The sequence below is a fragment of the Trifolium pratense genome, linkage group LG4, assembly GCF_020283565.1.
Source record: "Trifolium pratense cultivar HEN17-A07 linkage group LG4, ARS_RC_1.1, whole genome shotgun sequence".
NCBI classification, from domain to species: domain Eukaryota; kingdom Viridiplantae; phylum Streptophyta; class Magnoliopsida; order Fabales; family Fabaceae; genus Trifolium; species Trifolium pratense.
Genome location: NC_060062.1, coordinates 36,795,552 through 36,814,440, shown reverse-complemented (window position 1 = coordinate 36,814,440; position 18,889 = coordinate 36,795,552). Strand labels below are relative to the sequence as shown.

Below are 18,889 nucleotides of genomic sequence, written 5' to 3'. Positions count from 1 at the left end.
CAAATTCCGGACCATACATATAAAATGTAATGTCTTTTATCAATTTAGTTATGCTACGAAGACGGAGGGAGGTAAATTTAATTTACATTTATAAGTTATTTTCGGTCGTGGACTCGGGCATCATTCTCCCACACTAAATTTCTATTATTAAAATTAAAAAGAGCAAATGGAAAAATCAGTCAAACATGTGTAGTCGATCGAGCCTATAGGATTTTTTTAATCCAAATTCGATAATTTGGTTCCACAATATTGTATATTGTTCACACTTGTGTTTTTTTATCGGTATAAATTTAACTCAGTAAAGTCTTTGTAGCTTAGCTCGGTTAATAGAGACATCACACCATATGTACAAGAGTCGGAGTTCGAACCTCGTACACTTTACTTATTCACATTTAAGACGAAATTTCTAAACACAAAACTACTAAAAATAAAAAATAAACTCGGTATTTAAAAGTTTATTATATTGACACATTCAATGCACTTATTATCAATTGTGTATACTGTAGACTCAAATTATATGTTCACTATGAGAATTAAGTATATTATTAACAATAAGGAACGTTGTAACGCGAACTCTGCGAACTCGACCGTTACACCAGAGGACGCCGTCGTCTCCGGCAATCGCTGCCGGCCGGCCGTATCTCCCCTGTTTTTGAGTTCGAGTTTTTCGACGACGTTGTTAGATAAGGTGCGTGTGTTTCAACTCTGTTAGGGTTTCAGATACAGTACCTTGTTCTCCTCCCTTCATGTCCGACGGCTGAAATTTGTGTTTGGATTTCCCCAACCTTGCTCTTCTCTTCCTTGCTTTTCTTGTTTCCATGTCTGATTTTGTGTTTACAACAATTATGAATACTGATGGTATGCTTCCTTTTCAATTTGGGGGAAATTCCAAGCGACCAACACCGTCTTTTAGAGATATGGTGATGGGCCAACAAAATGTGACTGCTCCTAAACCAAAAAAGGACCTTTATGCAGCAAACTTGGCTGAGATTCAGTATGAAGGGGGTGATCCAGCAAAACCCATGGTTCATATTGCAGATTCAGTTTTTGATGGCTTATGTGACCCTTGGAAAGATGCTCTTGTGGTGAAGCTTTTGGGAAAAAACATTGGTTTTAATACATTGAAGGACAGGTTAACTAGATTGTGGAAACTCACATCTGGCTTTGATATGTTGGACATCAACAATGGATTTTACATGATTAAATTCGATCTCGAATCCGACAAAATTAAAGTTGTGGATGGTGGACCGTGGATGGTGTTTGATCACTATCTTAGAGTTCAATCCTGGTCTCCTGAGTTTATTTCTCCTTCGGCTAAGATTGATAGAACCATGGTTTGGATACGCTTCCCCGGACTCAACGTTGTGTTTTATGATGAAAGTGTGCTTTTAGCTATAGTTGTTGCGGTTGGTGTTCCAATCAAGGTGGATCCTAATACTTTAGATGTGCGACGTGGCCGTTTTGCTCGAGTCTGTGTTGAAATTGATCTCAATAAACCAGTTATTGGTAAAGTTTGGATCAAAGGTCATTGGTACCGTGTGGAGTACGAAGGACTCCATCGTATTTGTTTCAAATGTGGTTGTTATGGCCATCTAGGCCGGAATTGCAAAGCCATCCCTCAGTCTACAACAGTTATCACCGATGTTCAGGAACCACGTGCACCGATGAACAACCCTACGTCTCTTACTCAGGCAGTCACACCGGTTGCTGCTAATGCAAATCAAGGGATTCCGGTTAAGGAGTCAACTATCAAGGAGCCAGTAATTGAACATGTTGTTAATGACAATGTAGAAGGTAATTATGGTGATTGGCTCATAGTGAAGAGAAAGCCAAGGAAATCAAAGAAAGTGGCTAATACTAAAGCTACGGCAGATCCAACTAATATAGCAGGTGCTAAAGTGAAAGGGAATGGTGGTAAAAATGTGAAGGCAGTGTTGGGTGGGAAACAACCCAACAACCGTGATTTTGGCATAAGCCAAGACAATGGAGGTCCTTCAAAATCTCACTCCTATCCTCCTCAAAAGAAAAGGTCCAGACAAGATATTAAAATCACAACTAATCAAGCACCCCAAGCTGCTGCGGTGGGGGTTCAGCATGGCAATTTAGCCGACCAAAGTGTTAACACCAAAATTCAAGATAGTGCTTCAATTCAACATGTCATAGCTAAAAAGAATGAAATTTTGAGTTCCTCTTCTGCTCCCCACATTTATGACCTTGGGAATGGGTTGAAGTCCACCTTAAATCTTAAACATGTTTCCAATTCTCGTTATGAACTCCTTCTAGATGAGGATGAGGCTGCAACTAGGTTGGCAACCGACTCTAACATGGTGCCTGAGACCCAAAGTATGGAAGAGTCCATGGTTACTTAGCTCGGGTGTGTTTTCCTGCCCCTCCTTTTTTTTATCTTTTGTTTATGGATTGTTTCAAGGATTTTTCTATTTTATCTTGGAATATTCGTGGTGCTTTGGGAAACAACTCTAAGCGTCATGTTCGTGACTTAGTGAAAGGACATCATCCTACCCTCTTCTTTATTTTTGAGACTCGTGGTAGTTTTGACAAAGTTGACAAGTTTTGGAATTCTCTTGGTTATAAACCTATATTCATTCAGGAAGCACGCGGTTTTGCAGGGGGTATTTGGATCCTTTCTTGTGTTCCTCAATTCACTTTTACTCTTATACATAGCATGTATCAATCTATCACCTTTTCTATATCTAAGGGTATGGCTACTTGGTATTGCTCAGCAATCTATGCATCACCTACTTATACTATGCGTACACAACTTTGGGATCATCTTCGGGGTTTGAGATCCTTAATTTTAGGACCTTGGTTGATGGTTGGTGACTTTAATGAGATTCGTAATTGCAACGAGGTTGTGGGTGGTGATTTTAACCTTTCGCATGCTACCTCCTTCTCTCTTATGATGGATAATTGTGGGGTTATGGACATTGACACTATTGGAGGGTTCTTCACTTGGAGAAAACACTTAATTTGGAGGTCACTTAAGGAAGAAGTTAGATCGTTGTCTCGCAGATGTTGATTGGAGATTATCCTTTCCTGACTCTCTTGCTGAATTACTTCCTGCTCATGATTCTGATCATAATCCTATTCTTATTAGTTGTATAAAAGCGAAAAGCAAAAGATCCAATATTTTTCATTTCCAAGCGGCCTGGCTCTCTCATCCTGATTATGAGTCCTTGGTGGACACTACTTGGAATCAAGCAGAGGGGGATGTTGTGTCTAAATTAAGCAACGTCCAAACTACTTCCCTCCGTTTCAATAAGGAGGTTTTTGGTAACATCTATAAAAATAAAAAGTTACTTGAAGCTCGTATTAAAGGTGTTCATCTTCAACTTGACTCTTGTCAATCTTCGGACCTCATTAGTTTTGAGAAATCTCTACAACTTGAGTATAACAAAGTTTTGGCTCAAGAAGAAATGATGTGGTATCAAAAATCTAGGGAGAAATGGGTTAAATTCGGAAATAAAAATACTAGATTTTTTCACATTCAGTCTGTTATCAGAAGTAGACGGAACAAGATTGCTAGTCTTCAAATTGATGGTATATGGTGCTCAGATGAGGAGGTTTTGAGGAGAAGTGCCCTTGCCTATTTTCAAAATCTTTTTCAACAAGATATTTCGACGAATCCAAATAGCCTGCAGTTTACTTCATTTCCACAAATCAGTACTGATCTATATGAAAATCTTGGCTCTCCTCCTTATATGGAAGAAATCAAATCTGCCCTTTTTTCTATGGACTCTTACAAGGCTCCTGGCCCAGATGGTTTTCAACCTATATTTTTCAAGAGGTTTTGGAACTTAGTTGCACCTGATGTTTTCCAATTGGTGTCTTCCGCTTTTCAATCAGGTACTATTGCTCCTAAACTAGCTGAAACTCTCATTGTTCCCATTCCTAAGGTTGACGTCCCTACTACTTTGAAGGATTTTAGGCCTATAAGTCTTTGCAATGTCTTACTTAAAATTATCTCCAAAATTATTGTGAGACGAATTCGACCTTACTTAAATAATCTTATTAGTCCGTTTCAAAGTAGCTTTATCCCTAGTAGAAGCACATTTGATAATGAAATTATTGCCCAAGAAATTGTTCATAGCATGCATAAGATAAAAGGCAAAAAAGGCTATCTTTTATTTAAAATAGACTTTGAAAAAGCTTATGATAAACTTGATTGGAATTTTCTGCAAATTACGCTTAATGATTTTGGTTTTCCTGCATCTATTATTAACCTCATCATGAATTGCATAACCTCTTCATCTTTGTCTTTAAAATGGAACAGTGAAAAACTCACGAGTTTCTCTCCCAAAAGAGGATTGCGACAGGGGGATCCTCTCTCTCCGTACTTATTTGTGCTATGTATGGAAAAATTATCTATGATGATTCAGGAGAAGGTTCAATCTGGTCATTGGATACCTGTTAAAATTTCTAGAAATGGTCCTGCTATCTCTCACTTGTTTTTTGCAGATGATTGTCTTTTATTTACTCAAGCAAAGTCTTCACAGGCTCGATTGGTCAAAGAGGTGTTGTGTGCTTTTTGTCATGCTTCAGGCCTTAAAGTGAACATTCAGAAGTCTAGATTTATGGTGTCTACCAATATGTCAAGGATCAAGGTAGCTAAATTTGAATCAATTGTTCACTTCAGTCACAACACTCACCTGGGAAAATACCTTGGTTTTCCTATGCTATCAGGTAGGATGCGTAATTCTGATTTCTCCTTCATTATGGATAGGATAAATAACAGGCTTAATGGTTGGAAGAGCAAGCTCCTTAGTAGAGCTGGTAGGGTTACTTTGGCCCAATCTGTCATATCTGCTATGCCCATTTACACTATGCAAAATCTTTGGATCCCACAAGGAGTGTGTGATAAAATCGATGCTTCTGTGAGACAATTTATTTGGGGTAATAATCATTGTCATTGGGTTAAGTGGGACACTGTTACTCAACCTCGTTCTAAAGGAGGCCTTGGGATTCATGTTGCTAGGAAGTCCAATATTGCTCTCCTAGGTAAACACATTTGGGATTTAATTCATCATCCTGATAAGTTGTGGGTGCAATTGTTGGCGGACAAGTACCTCCGCCATGACGATATTCTCCACGCGACTAAATCTCAGGGGGCTTCTTGTGTGTGGCATTATATTGTTAAAGCGGTTGAGGTACTCAAACCAGGTTTTAAATTTAGGATTGGTAAAGGTGATGTGTCTCTTTGGTATGATAATTGGCTTGATTATGGTTGTCTTTGTAATAGTGTTCCTTACGTCCATATTAGTGAGTCTCACCTTTTATTGAAGGATGTCTACAATCAGGGTAATTGGTTGCTTCACTCTTTAACTACACAAATCCCCGACAATCTTAAGTTGCATATTCAGAGCATCTTTATTAATAATGTCTCACCAGACATTCTCATATAGGGATTCTCAAATTTTGGAGTTTATTCAGCCAAGTCTGGCTACCATTGGCTCTCTCAACATTATGCTCCACCCCTTTCCATAGTTCATCATCATGGGTGGAATTGGTTATGGAAAATGAAGATACCAGAGAATATTAAGCACTTTTGCTGGCTTATAATGCATGAGAGTCTGCCCACTAATGCATTCCGCCTCAGACGTCATTTGACTTCCGACTCCACTTGTAAAAGGTGTCATGCACCTGAGGAGAGTTTGATTCATTTGTTCAGAGATTGTCCTTTCTCTGTGGCAATTTGGGATATTGTTCCCTTCTCCAAAGAAAATTTTATGTCCATAACAGATTTCCTTGATTGGTTTGCTAACCATGGAACTTCTTCCAACAGAATTATGTTTATTGTCACTTGTTGGGTCATCTGGCAGGCCCGAAATGACATGGTTTTCAATGATGGTAAGTGGACTATCTAGCAATGTCTTAATAAAATTCATTCTTATATGGCTATTTTCTTGCAGGTCTTAGGTACTTCTACCATCCAAAAACCGATGCGCGCGGTCACTTGGATCCCTCCTCTCGAAGGCACCATAAAAATTAATGTGGATGGCAGCTCTTTCAATAATCCGGGAAGATCAGGCTTTGGCGGTACCTTGCGTGATAGTAATGGCAATTGGTTACTTGGATTCTCTGGCTTTATTGGCATCTCTACTTCCTTATGTGCCGAACTTCATGCAATTTTAAATGGTCTCAAGATTGCTCAAGCTAAATGACTTAGAAATATTATCATTGAATCAGATTCCACTCTAGCAGTTTGTAAGACCCGTAATTTCGCAGTTTATTTTGTGTAAGGAAAATAAATATTGGATAAAAGTTTTAGGGTTTTTGTTTAAGTCGTTTTGTATGTATCGTTGTAATAACGGCATTTTTCCTGAGTTAAGTCTGTTTTGTACTCGTGCGCTGAAAAGGCACAGACTTTTGGGCTGTAATCCTCTTTTATGTATGAGAAGGTTTATGCAAATTCAGAATGACGAGTTTTGGATTATTCTCGCTTTTGGAAAAACGAGTAGAAATTTTACCCGCTGACGTAAAATTTTACGGTTTCTGAATTCAGTAAAATTTTGGGTGGAAGTTTTATATATCTGCGCGAGTTAGGATATGTCCTGAGAATGATTTTCGAGAGTGTGGAAGAAAATTACAGTCGCGGAAAAAGATTCGGCGATAAGTTTTGGAATTATTTTAAGACGGACTTCCGTTCCGTAAGTTTTCTGTTTTTACGAGTTTTGCTCGTCGCGGCGCGCGAGAGCTGTGGGGCGTGAGAGAAAATATCTAGATATTTGTTAAAGTAAAATGGAGGGCTAGGATTGGCCTAGAGTTTTGTCTTTTGATCAAGTGGCCATGATGGAGCAAGACCATTTGTCATATGAATTGTTTGGAAGACTTTTGGACTTAGAAAAAAATTGCAAAAGCTCCCTTCTCTCTCTCACAAACCGACCTCTTCTCTCACTCACACTCACCATTGCAAAATTTTCATTTCTCATCCATTCAAGCTAGGATTTGTCTCTTTGGAACTAGGAACTTGCAAGGAAATCACTCCTCTTAAGGTAACTCACCTTCTCCATGCTTTTGTTTAGCTAAAAGTCATGATTCCAAGAATATTTTAGAGATTGTCATGACTTTGTTCTTGAGTAATTTTTTTTCTCGAATAAGTTTTGGGTGTTTGTGGTTTTAGGGAAGTGTTTAGGAGTAGTTTATAAGCTTGTTTAAGCTTGGCACATGTTGGTTTCCATGGTGATTAAGATTTTCATGAAATCTTTTGTTAGGGTTTGGAAAATTTATTTGAAATGCTCATAACTTTGAAAACTTGTGTTGTGCTTTTATTTTTGGTGTTGTTTATGAGCATTGTAGGGAAATGGGTATTAGGAAATGACTTTGTTTTTGTGAAACAAGGAAAAATATTTTTGTGTGTGTTCTTGAGGACTTTATGAACAAATTTTTGGAAATTCTTGTTTTGACCCTCAAAATGAATTGGTTGATCATTTCCATAGGCTTGTGAACTAATAGAGGCTTGCTAGGTATTGGCATTGGAAAAATTTTGGGTGTGGTTCACATTTTCAAAACTTTTGGTCATGTGAAATTTTGGAAAAGTGTGGGAGAGGTTTCAAAATTGGTTAGGGCTTTGGGGGAGGCACAATTGTGGCCTAGGGTGAATTACCATGCAAAAAGTTTTGGGTAAAAATGGTTTTGGTGTTGTATGTGTCTTAAAGAACCAAAAATTGAATTTTTCGTAATTAGAGGCTTTGCCCGGAAAATTTTTGGGGGCTTGGATTAGTGACTCGGGGGTATTATGGGATATTACCATGCCCTCGGAAGCGAAAAATTTTGAGCGGAAGTGCCATTTTGCTTTTGGATGGCCGAACCTCAAGGTTGTATGGGGGAAATTTGTGAATTTTTTTTCTAAGTCCACAATTTTGGGAAAAATGATCATGCTTTGACGAAATGATCATAGGTGGGTCAAAGTATGATTATAGGATTGTATTTGGAAAGAAAAACTTGAAACTTGCGACGCAAGAAAAACTCGATTATTTTGTCGAGATATTTTCGTAAAATTTTTAGGTTGTTTTCAAGTGTTTTGGTAGTGTGTGAAAGTGTCCTTTGAAGTTTAAAACCATAGAGAGCAATGGTATGCTTTGAAAACGAAAATGTGTTTGTTTTGTGAAAAATAGTGTATTTAACTTCGGGAATTTTTAATCACTATTGGGAGGACTCGGAAATAATATCCGAGAGTGTTAGGAAGTGCCTTAGACACCTCTAGACCTTTGTTGATAGGTTTAGTTTCGTTAAGATATTTTGGGAGAAACTTATGCATTGTCCGCTCGTTATTTTTAGGAAACGCGAAACGGTAGATAGTGTGAAACGTTGTGGTTTTTGGTTGGAAGCATTGCCGAGGTAAGGGCACCGTTTTTATTTCCGTATTTAAATTCCGTCATGAATAACATTGCTAGCCTGACCACTCACTTCCGTGCCCATACAGTAGACACGTCCTTTGGCGGTGGGTCGAGCTCCTTGTGTTGCATTCTCTGACGGCGCCGCTTTTGGAGCACGGCAATCTCTAGCATAATGGCCCGTCTTCTGACAATTGTAACATATTGACGCAGTTCCTGGATTCCCGCACTCATTAGCATAGTGCCCCTCTTCACCACACTTATAGCAAGTCCGCTTCTCTCTAACTTGGTTTCCTCGGGTTCCTTGGTTTCCAGAATTTTGTGGTCCACGATTATTCTGTGGGCGGTTGTAAGGCCTAGTCCCACGTCCTCCTCGATTCTGACTCTGATGACTGGGACGGCTAGGTCCCCCAGCACCAAAACTCCCCTGACGATTTACCCTTTTATTCCTCATGTCCTCTATCTCTTGGCACTTCTCCACAAGCACCTGGAACTGTCGAATCCCCAACGGCACCACTGCATCTTGCAGTTCGTACCTCAGCCCTCCTTGAAATCGACGACACATGTATGACTCATCTATGCCATCCCTGAAGAAACGGAAGTGTCGAGACAATGATTCAAACTTCTTGGCATAGGCCTCGACGTTCAAACCTCCCTGAGTTAGTTTCAGGAATTCTTCCCCGTACCTCTCCCTAGCTGTTTCCGGAAAATATTTGGCTAGAAATTTTCTCTTGAAATTCTCCCATGAGAACTCCTCATATGCAGCTTCCATTAGCAGGTTGGTGTTGCCCGACCAATATTCAGCATCCCCTAGCAATTGGTAGGTGGCCAAGGTCACCATTTCTCCTTCCGGGCAATGGATAGCCCCCAAAATTTTCTCAATGGCCTGAAGCCATAAATCAGCAGCAGCAGGTCCTCCGTCACCACGGAACCTTGGAGGATTCTGATGGTTGAAACTTGTAAGAACACGAGTCCCCGCAGCATGGACTTCTCTTTCGCGCTTCTCCAAATCTCTTTGGGTCTTCGCATTAGTCTGAGCTGTTATGGCCGCCCCCATCACATTGATCGAGTTGTCCATACGCTCAACCCGATCATCTTCGGTAACAGGAGCAGCAGGTGCCCGTCTTGGAGGCATGTTTCCTGAAAAACCAAATCTTTTAATCAAATCCTTTTCCAATTCCACAGAATTTTCCACATCCAACATATAAGGATTAAAGTAGCTACGGTATGGTTGGTTGAAGACACACATTAACGAAACGAGTTAATGCACTACTAACTAGCAAACAAGACTCGCTACTACCCACTAACGATTCGCTAAACCGACGCGACTCTAATCTTAACTGACTGACCTCAGACTGTTAACTCACGTACACACTTTCCCTTTACACACTTTATCGGATTTGATTAAAAGATTTGGTTTTTCAGGAAACATGCCTCCAAGACGGGCACCTGCTGCTCCTGTTACCGAAGATGATCGGGTTGAGCGTATGGCCAACTCGATGAATGTGATGGCGGTTTCCATAACAGCTCAGACTAATGCGAAGACCCAAAGAGATTTGGAGAAGCGCGAAAGAGAAGTCCATGCTGCGGGGACTCGTGTTCTTACAAGTTTCAACCATCAGAATCCTCCAAGGTTCCGTGGTGACGGAGGACCTGCTGCTGCTGATTTATGGCTTCAGGCCATTGAGAAAATTTTGGGGGCTATCCATTGCCCGGAAGGAGAAATGGTGACCTTGGCCACCTACCAATTGCTAGGGGATGCTGAATATTGGTGGGGCAACACCAGCCTGCTAATGGAAGCTGCATATGAGGAGTTCTCATGGGAGAATTTCAAGAGAAAATTTCTAGCCAAATATTTTCCGGAAACAGCTAGGGAGAGGTACGGGGAAGAATTCCTGAAACTGACTCAGGGAGGTTTGAACGTCGAGGCCTATGCCAAGAAGTTTGAATCATTGTCTCGACACTTCCGTTTCTTCAGGGATGGCATAGATGAGTCATACATGTGTCGTCAATTTCAAGGAGGGCTGAGGTACGAACTGCAAGATGCAGTGGTGCCATTGGGGATTCGACAGTTCCAGGTGCTTGTGGAGAAGTGCCAAGAGATAGAGGACATGAGGAATAAAAGGGTAAATCGTTAGGGGAGTTTTGGTGCTGGGGGACCTAGCCGTCCCAGTCATCAGAGTCAGAATCGAGGAGGACGTGGGACTAGGCCTTACAACCGCCCACAGAATAATCGTGGACCACAAAATTCTGGAAACCAAGGAACCCGAGGAAACCAAGTTAGAGAGAAGCGGACTTGCTATAAGTGTGGTGAAGAGGGGCACTATGCTAATGAGTGCGGGAATCCAGGAACTGCGTCAATATGTTACAATTGTCAGAAGCCGGGCCATTATGCTAGAGATTGCCGTGCTCCAAAAGCGGCGCCGTCAGAGAATGCAACACAAGGAGCTCGACCCACCGCCAAAGGACGTGTCTACTGTATGGGCACGGAAGTGAGTGGTCAGGCTAGCAATGTTATTCATGACGGAATTTAAATACGGAAATAAAAACGGTGCCCTTACCTCGGCAATGCTTCCAACCAAAAACCACAACGTTTCACACTATCTACCGTTTCGCGTTTCCTAAAAATAACGAGCGGACAATGCATAAGTTTCTCCCAAAATATCTTAACGAAACTAAACCTATCAACAAAGGTCTAGAGGTGTCTAAGGCACTTCCTAACACTCTCGGATATTATTTCCGAGTCCTCCCCATAGTGATTAAAAATTCCCGAAGTTAAATACACTATTTTTCGCAAAACAAACACATTTTCGTTTTCAAAGCATACCATTGCTCTCTATGGTTTTAAACTTCAAAGGACACTCTCACACACTACCAAAACACTTGAAAACAACCTAAAAATTTTACGAAAATATCTCGACAAAATAATCGAGTTTTTCTTGCGTCGCAAGTTTCAAGTTTTTCTTTCCAAATACAATCCTATAATCATACTTTGACCCACCTATGATCATTTCATCAAAGCATGATCATTTTTCCCAAAATTGTGGACTTAGAAAAAAAATTCACAAATTTCCCCCATACAACCATGAGGTTCGGCCATCCAAAAGCAAAATGGCACTTCCGCTCAAAATTTTTCGCTTCCGAGGGCATGGTAATATCCCATAATACCCCCGAGTCACTAATCCAAGCCCCCAAAAATTTTCCGGGCAAAGCCTCTAATTACGAAAAATTCAATTTTTGGTTCTTTAAGACACATACAACACCAAAACCATTTTTACCCAAAACTTTTTGCATGGTAATTCACCCTAGGCCACAATTGTGCCTCCCCCAAAGCCCTAACCAATTTTGAAACCTCTCCCACACTTTTCCAAAATTTCACATGACCAAAAGTTTTGAAAATGTGAACCACACCCAAAATTTTTCCAATGCCAATACCTAGCAAGCCTCTATTAGTTCACAAGCCTATGGAAATGATCAACCAATTCATTTTGAGGGTCAAAACAAGAATTTCCAAAAATTTGTTCATAAAGTCCTCAAGAACACACACAAAAATATTTTTCCTTGTTTCACAAAAACAAAGCCATTTCCTAATACCCATTTCCCTACAATGCTCATAAACAACACCAAAAATAAAAGCACAACACAAGTTTTCAAAGTTATGAGCATTTCAAATAAATTTTCCAAACCCTAACAAAAGATTTCATGAAAATCTTAATCACCATGGAAACCAACATGTGCCAAGCTTAAACAAGCTTATAAACTACTCCTAAACACTTCCCTAGAACCACAAACACCCAAAACTTATTCTAGAAAAAAAATTACTCAAGAACAAAGTCATGACAATCTCTAAAATATTCTTGGAATCATGACTTTTAGCTAAACAAAAGCATGGAGAAGGTGAGTTACCTTAAGAGGAGTGATTTCCTTGCAAGTTCCTAGTTACAAAGAGACAAATCCTAGCTTGAATGGATGAGAAATGAAAATTTTGCAATGGTGAGTGTGAGTGAGAGAAGAGGTCGGTTTGTGAGAGAGAGAAGGGAGCTTTTGCAATTTTTTTCTAAGTCCAAAAGTCTTCCAGACAATTCATATGACAAATGGTCTTGCTCCATCATGGCCACTTGATCAAAAGACAAAACTCTAGGCCAATCCTAGCCCTCCATTTTACTTTAACAAATATCTAGATATTTTCTCTCACGCCCCACAGCTCTCGCGCGCCGCGACGAGCAAAACTCGTAAAAACAGAAAACTTACGGAACGGAAGTCCGTCTTAAAATAATTCCAAAACTTATCGCTGAATCTTTTTCCGCGACTGTAATTTTCTTCCACACTCTCGAAAATCATTCTCAAGACATATCCTAACTCGCGCAGATATATAAAACTTCCACCCAAAATTTTACTGAATTCAGAAACCGTAAAATTTTACGTCAGCGGGTAAAATTTCTACTCGTTTTTCCAAAAGCGAGAATATTCCAAAACTCGTCATTCTGAATTTGCATAAACCTTCTCATACATAAAAGAGGATTACAGCCCAAAAGTCTGTACCTTTTCAGTGCACGAATACAAAACAGACTTAACTCAGCAAAAATGCCGTTATTACAACGATACATACAAAACGACTTAAACAAAAACCCTAAAACTTTTATCCAATATTTATTTTCCTTACACAAAATAAACTGCGAAATTACGGGTCTTACACAGTTAATTTTGCTTCTCATGGAACTTCTCACTTTCACCCTTATGCACCGATTATCCAACAAATTCGTCATCTTCACCAGGGGGATTGGAATGTTTCTTTTCAGCATACTCTTAGAGAGGGTAATGAATGTGCCGATTGGCTTGCGAAGACTGGAGCCTCCTGCAATGATACTTTGAAGATTTGGAATAGTTGTCCTCCTCAACTCAGTCTCGTGTTGATGGCTGATGTTATGGGTGTTGCTCGTCCAAGAGCTTAGTTTCTTTTCTCTTTTTATTTTTGTGTTGTTTGTTTTATTTTCCATCTCATAAAAAAAAAGTATATTATTTTTCACTTATTTTTTTTTCTCTTAATTTTCAAATAAGTACACCTTGAAAATTGGGGGTAGGGATCCACATAGAAGGGGAAGTTGACCCTCACCTAACTGTATATGATCCCAACTTCAACCAACCAAGTAAGTCGATTACCACACACCCATTGAAGCATAATTTATATAAGGCTGGTCTATGTCCAATTAGGGAATTATTCAATTTGTCCCCAAAAGTCCAAAATCAATTTTATTTTTATTGGTGTGATCATAGGTTGCAGGCATATGCATCTTAATGAATACAGTAATACCCAATTCATTATTGCAAATATATTAGTTTAGGATGGAAAATTATGACAAGTGAAAATGTTTATAGTTTTGTCTACTTTTTCTTTTAAGAAAATTCAATCTACTTCACTTCATTGAATATCAAGCTTTCGAAATAAATTATTACATATACGCAGTGAAATATACTCTCCATCAATTACAAATTATACATATCAATGTAATATTACCTAACTCCACTTACTAATTAATAAGAATTAAGAAAGCTAGATTATACCAAACTTATGAAGTAAATCAGGCTATATGAAATCAAAGGGAATTATTACAGCACTCAATTTTCCTTGGATGTATGTTGTTAAATATCGATTCTCTTTTTTAGTACTCCCTTAAAACTCAATTATAAATAAAATTAACTAATTTAACAATTTTTTTATGGGGTATTCAACTACCGTACACAACCTTTGAACTCTAAGAATCAATAGAGTGCAATCGCTCTAAGAGTTTTTTTTTTGTCAAGTAGTATATCGACTAGAAAATCCACCTTAAATGTGAATAAGTAGAGTGTTCCGGATTTGAATCCAGATTCCTGCACATATAATGTGATGTTCTTACTAACTGAAATAAGCTCACTAACACAAAACCTTTTATTATTTGTTGGTTCCTACACTTAAATGGGGTTCCGATTAAAGATTTCAAGTTCCACCAAGAAAAAAGAGAAAAATTCAAGAGGATCGAATATATTCAAGAAAAAAATGTTTAAAAAAATAGGATTAAATATTTTTTCATCACTACAAAATTATCAAAGTTTCATTTTTTAATATATACTTTTGAACGATTTTGTGCAATATGTTTAAAAAAATATAAAAAGTTTTTTTATAGAAAATAAGTTCAAAGTTTCCTTAACAACAAAAATTATCAATTTTGTCAAAAAACCAAAAATTATCAAAGTACTCGACAGTGAGGACTACGGTTCGATCCCCTCCGACTGCGATTGTAAGGAGGCTGGAATTACTTGATGTCATAACTGACCCGCGAACTAGATTAAGCGGTCCAATAGGAAAAAAAATGTAGTTTTGAGTAATAAGCAAGTATTGTCCGGTGCTATAAATTTATGGAATAGAATTTGTTAATGTGAGAACGCACATACTTGTCATCATTCACCATTCACAAACTTCAACTCTTTATAAAATTCATTCATTTCCATTCATTTAAACAAAGTGCGTGCAAATTCAAATCTTTGTTTTTTAAGGAAGTGTCGTAGAAATTCCTTCTTCTCAACCACTCTCATATGCACTTATCAAAACTATAGAAACAAACAATTAACAATTTGCATTTTCATATTCATTTTCATTTGCATTCTCTGTGTCTTTTTTGTGTCTGTATATGGTTTTGTTGTGTATATGGAAAAGTCAACGGCATGTTTGGTTAGTGCCATTGTGATCCTATGTTGTTTTTGTTGCATAAACTATGTAACATCTGATGCATCAGATCATCGTTATAAAGAAGGTGATTTTGTACCTTTTTATGCAAACAAGGTGGGACCCTTTCACAATCCAAGGTTAGATTTTCAATACTTTCACTTTTTCATTTACCCTTTTAAAATATATTTTGATCTCAATGCTCCTCAAATTATAACTTTTATAATAAAAAGAAGAAAATTGGATTGTTTCATTATGAGGTTACCATTCAAGAAATCTTCAATGAAAAGTGGAGATGAATGTTTATTAGTGCATGTTTGAATTTACCACGAGTTTAGCAATGTCATCTTCGAGACTGTCGTGATTTTAACAAAAACTATATTATGGTCTCTGTGTGATTTCGCCAAACTCGTTGTTGATCGAAATATGCATGTGCCATGATGTAATGTTATGAAGCACTTACGCAGACACAACACTTCGACACCAGTAAAATTTTAGAAAAATGAATTAATTGAATGTAATCACATGTATCATGTCGGTGTTGGACACTGACACATGTTGGATACTGGACAGTCTTCTATCAGAAGTGTTGGTGCCATGTATTAATTTCTAAAACATATTATCATGAATTTCTTCCTAGTTGGCTACTTTGTTAATATTGTGTTTCCTTGAATTTTATTATGCCACAGTGAGACGTATAGATATTTTGATCTTCCCTTTTGTTCACCAGGTTAGTTTGATGGTATATTCATTATCACTTCTCACCCCAAATTTTCTATTATTATTGCTTTCCTACCAAACTATCCCTTATAATTTCAAAATTTGTTGGTTACAGAAAATGTGGAAGAAAAGAAAGAAGATCTTGGTGAAGTTTTGAATGGTGATAGATTAGTTGTTGCTCCATACAAACTTGATTTTCTGATTAATAAACAACCTGAGAGCATCTGCAGAAAGTTTCTGACAAGAAAAGAGGTTGCTCAATTCAGACATGCTGTTTTGAAAGACTATTTTTATCAAATGTACTATGATGATTTGCCAATTTGGGGTTTCCTTGGAAGATTTGTAACTGATGAAAATGATGACACCAATGTGGCCAAAGTTTATCTTTTTAGGAATGTTCATTTTGAGATTCTATATAATAACGATCGTATCATCGACGTTTTCATTAGAAATGATCCAAATGTTGTTGTCGACTTGACAGAAGATAGAGAGGTAAAAATGGATTTCACATATTCTGTCAAATGGACTGAAACAGATATTCCATTCGAGAAAAGGTTGGAGAAATACTCACTGACATCGTCACTCTCACATCACTTGGAAATCCATTGGTTTTCTATTATTAACTCTTGTGTTACCGTTCTTCTCTTGACCGGATTCCTTGCCATGATTCTCATGCGCGTACTTAAGAATGACTTTGTCAAGTAAGAATCTTCTTATTTATTGATATCACATTATCAGCATATGGTTCTAAATTGCGATTGCAGTCGCGATTACGCTGCAAACTTTGATATTGAAGCAAAATGTGAGCAAATGCAGTGACCAATTGGTGTTGCTGAGATCTCTAAAACCCTTATATTGCATCTGCAACTGCAATTTAGAACTACTTTTATCGATTTAGACCTTTTATTAGTTTTTTGAACTTATCGCATCTACATATCGAAATATTATGATAGGTTTACACCTGATGAAGAGGCACATGATGACCAAGAGGAGAGTGGATGGAAGAATATACATGGTGATGTGTTTAGATATCCAAGATACAAGTCTTTGTTTGCAGCGGCACTTGGAATTGGTTCTCAGTTATTTACACTGTGAGTGAGTTAACTTCTCAAAGTACTAATAATGTAAAAGGTGTTTGTTTACTCATTTTTCGTGTCTCGGCCTTGTATTGTTCTTCTCTTTTGTGACTATTTAACTTTCCATTTTCAGTGTAATCTTCATCTTTATGCTTGCTCTAGTTGGCGTTTTCTATCCATACAACAGGGGGGCTTTTTTTACTGCACTGATTGTCATATATGCACTAACATCGGGAATTGCCGGTTATTCTGCAGCTTCCTTCTATTACATGATTGATGGAAAAAATTGGGTAAATTCCAACATCTTAGATAGCATATACCATCGGTACTTCACTCAATACTCGCAATCAATAATTCATGCAGTCAGCATTCACTGCAGTCAATCGGCGAAGTCATGGGATAAAGATCAGATGCCTCATACCGTGACTTCAGCGAATTGAGAACTTGTAATCTCAATTTTCTGATCTTCTTCAAATGTTGAGATCATTGACTGTAGTGACTATTGACTGTATCAAATCCATTTCCTTTCTTTTCTAAGTTGTTTTTCCTTTAAAACAACGAAAAGTATACCGCAGAAAGATCAAACCTTAATGAATTAAACTTGCAAATATTGGTATGTTGCATTGCAGGTGAAAATTTTGGTGTTAACTGGAAGTCTGTTCTCTGGACCATTGTTTTTGACATTCAGCTTTCTAAACACTGTCGCAGTCGCCTATAACTCCACTGCAGCATTACCGTTTGGAACAATTATGGTTATTTTCCTCATATGGACACTTGTAACATCACCTTTATTGGTATTGGGTGGGATTGCTGGTAAGAATAGCCGATCAGAGTTTCAAGCACCGAGTAAAACCAACAAGTATCCTAGGGAGATTCCTCAACTATCGTGGTACCGTTCAACTCTTGCTCAAATGGCTATGGCTGGATTTTTGCCATTCAGTGCCATTTACGTTGAACTCTACTACATATTTGCGAGTGTTTGGGGTCACCAGATTTATACCATATACAGCATTTTGTTCATTATTTTCATCATTCTCCTGATTGTCACTGCTTTTGTTAATGTGGCATTGACATACTTTCAGCTTGCTGCTGAAGATCATGAATGGTGGTGGAGGTATGTATAATGTAACACCGAATCCTCTCTATACTTAAAAATTGTTGATTCATCAGAATTTAGGCTATGGAAAAAATTTCAATGCTATGGGAATATCCACTCCTTCCATTCATGCATGACTAGTTTCATGACTTAAAAATATTTTTCAATGGATAAAAATGACGCTACAAAGCGCCGGCCATGCTAGATGGATCTCAACCCTCATCTGCTTCTGCAATTAGAGGTCGGTCATCTTATTCATCTAGCAGTTGAAAGTATTGATCTTTGTGCTGCTGGGTGAATTTTGTGGCCGACCTTGCAGAAGAGGATCCAAGCTTACACTATTACACTAGACTCTAAAAAGAGGCAGATCCATGTTTTGAAATATAATTGAAAGTGACTGTCAAGACTCAAGACAATACATGTATATTCTTAGGCTACACATTGATGTAACTAATGTCCCTCATTTCTCTTACTTAGTCATTTTTGACATGATATCAGGTCTTTCCTTTGTGGTGGATCAACTGGTTTGTTCATATATGGGTACTGCATGTTTTTCTACCAGGCAAGATCAGATATGTATGGTTTCATGCAAACCTCTTTCTTTTTCGGCTACATGGCTTGCATTTGCTATGGTTTCTTCCTCATGCTTGGAACTGTCGGTTTCCGAGCTTCTTTAATCTTCGTCAGACACATATACCGTTCCGTCAAGTGTGAATAGCCCAGAAGAAGCTCCCTGGAATTAACCAGACAATTTGTTTTCCTCTGTGCCGTGTAATACAGCAACTTAGATCTTGTTGCAAATGGTTTACTAAAGAGTGGTACGGGAAATGCAATTGCACCCCAAATTTCTATCACAGCTTAAGATATAATCTGATATTAAATGTATAATGATAGTGAAACTCAGTTTTCTTTTTTCAAATTATAGAAGAGCTTTTTGCATTTA

The 18,889-nt window shown here is 38.2% G+C and overlaps 4 protein-coding genes across 5 annotated transcripts in view; 2 read left to right on the top strand and 2 right to left on the bottom strand.

Moving 5' to 3' along the window:
• LOC123881706 overlaps positions 1-12,402 on the bottom strand; it is a 22,536-nt gene extending 10,134 nt beyond the window's left edge. Inside the window, exon 1 of the mRNA XM_045930434.1 lies at positions 12,258-12,402. The gene's annotated coding sequence lies outside the window, so the exon portion shown is untranslated. The remainder of the gene's footprint in view (positions 1-12,257) is intronic.
• On the top strand, positions 6,866-18,889 carry LOC123881707 (transmembrane 9 superfamily member 4-like). Of its 2 annotated transcripts, XM_045930438.1 has the most exons (8): positions 6,866-7,010; positions 15,172-15,194; positions 15,744-15,784; positions 15,890-16,475; positions 16,728-16,865; positions 16,984-17,140; positions 17,480-17,964; positions 18,445-18,889. In XM_045930438.1, exons 4-8 carry the CDS (start codon positions 16,072-16,074, stop codon positions 18,662-18,664), a joined length of 1,404 nt encoding a protein of 467 aa, XP_045786394.1. In that variant the 5' UTR covers positions 6,866-7,010; positions 15,172-15,194; positions 15,744-15,784; positions 15,890-16,071; the 3' UTR covers positions 18,665-18,889. The 2 variants fall into 2 exon arrangements, with proteins under 2 accessions (XP_045786394.1, XP_045786393.1); XM_045930437.1 differs by lacking the exon at positions 6,866-7,010 and having other exon boundaries at positions 14,768-15,194.
• On the bottom strand, positions 8,383-9,600 carry LOC123922601. The gene has a single exon (XM_045975299.1). The coding sequence runs from the start codon at positions 9,598-9,600 to the stop codon at positions 8,383-8,385; it is 1,218 nt and encodes a 405-aa protein (XP_045831255.1).
• On the top strand, positions 9,782-13,303 carry LOC123922600. The gene is made up of 3 exons (XM_045975298.1): positions 9,782-10,477; positions 10,730-10,843; positions 13,127-13,303. The coding sequence occupies exons 1-3, from the start codon at positions 9,782-9,784 to the stop codon at positions 13,301-13,303; spliced, it is 987 nt and encodes a 328-aa protein (XP_045831254.1).

Coding starts and splice junctions, on each gene's coding strand:
- LOC123881707 (XM_045930437.1), top strand. CDS start 15,037: ATGGAAAAGTCAACGGCATGTTTGGTTAGTGCCATTGTGATCCTATGT. Junction 15,195..15,743: donor GGACCCTTTCACAATCCAAG/GTTAGATTTTCA, acceptor ATTATGCCACAG/TGAGACGTATAGATATTTTG. Junction 15,785..15,889: donor TCTTCCCTTTTGTTCACCAG/GTTAGTTTGATG, acceptor TGTTGGTTACAG/AAAATGTGGAAGAAAAGAAA.
- LOC123922600 (XM_045975298.1), top strand. CDS start 9,782: ATGCCTCCAAGACGGGCACCTGCTGCTCCTGTTACCGAAGATGATCGG. Junction 10,478..10,729: donor AGGACATGAGGAATAAAAGG/GTAAATCGTTAG, acceptor TACAATTGTCAG/AAGCCGGGCCATTATGCTAG. Junction 10,844..13,126: donor TCTACTGTATGGGCACGGAA/GTGAGTGGTCAG, acceptor CATCTTCACCAG/GGGGATTGGAATGTTTCTTT.
- LOC123922601 (XM_045975299.1), bottom strand. CDS start 9,600: ATGTGTGTCTTCAACCAACCATACCGTAGCTACTTTAATCCTTATATG.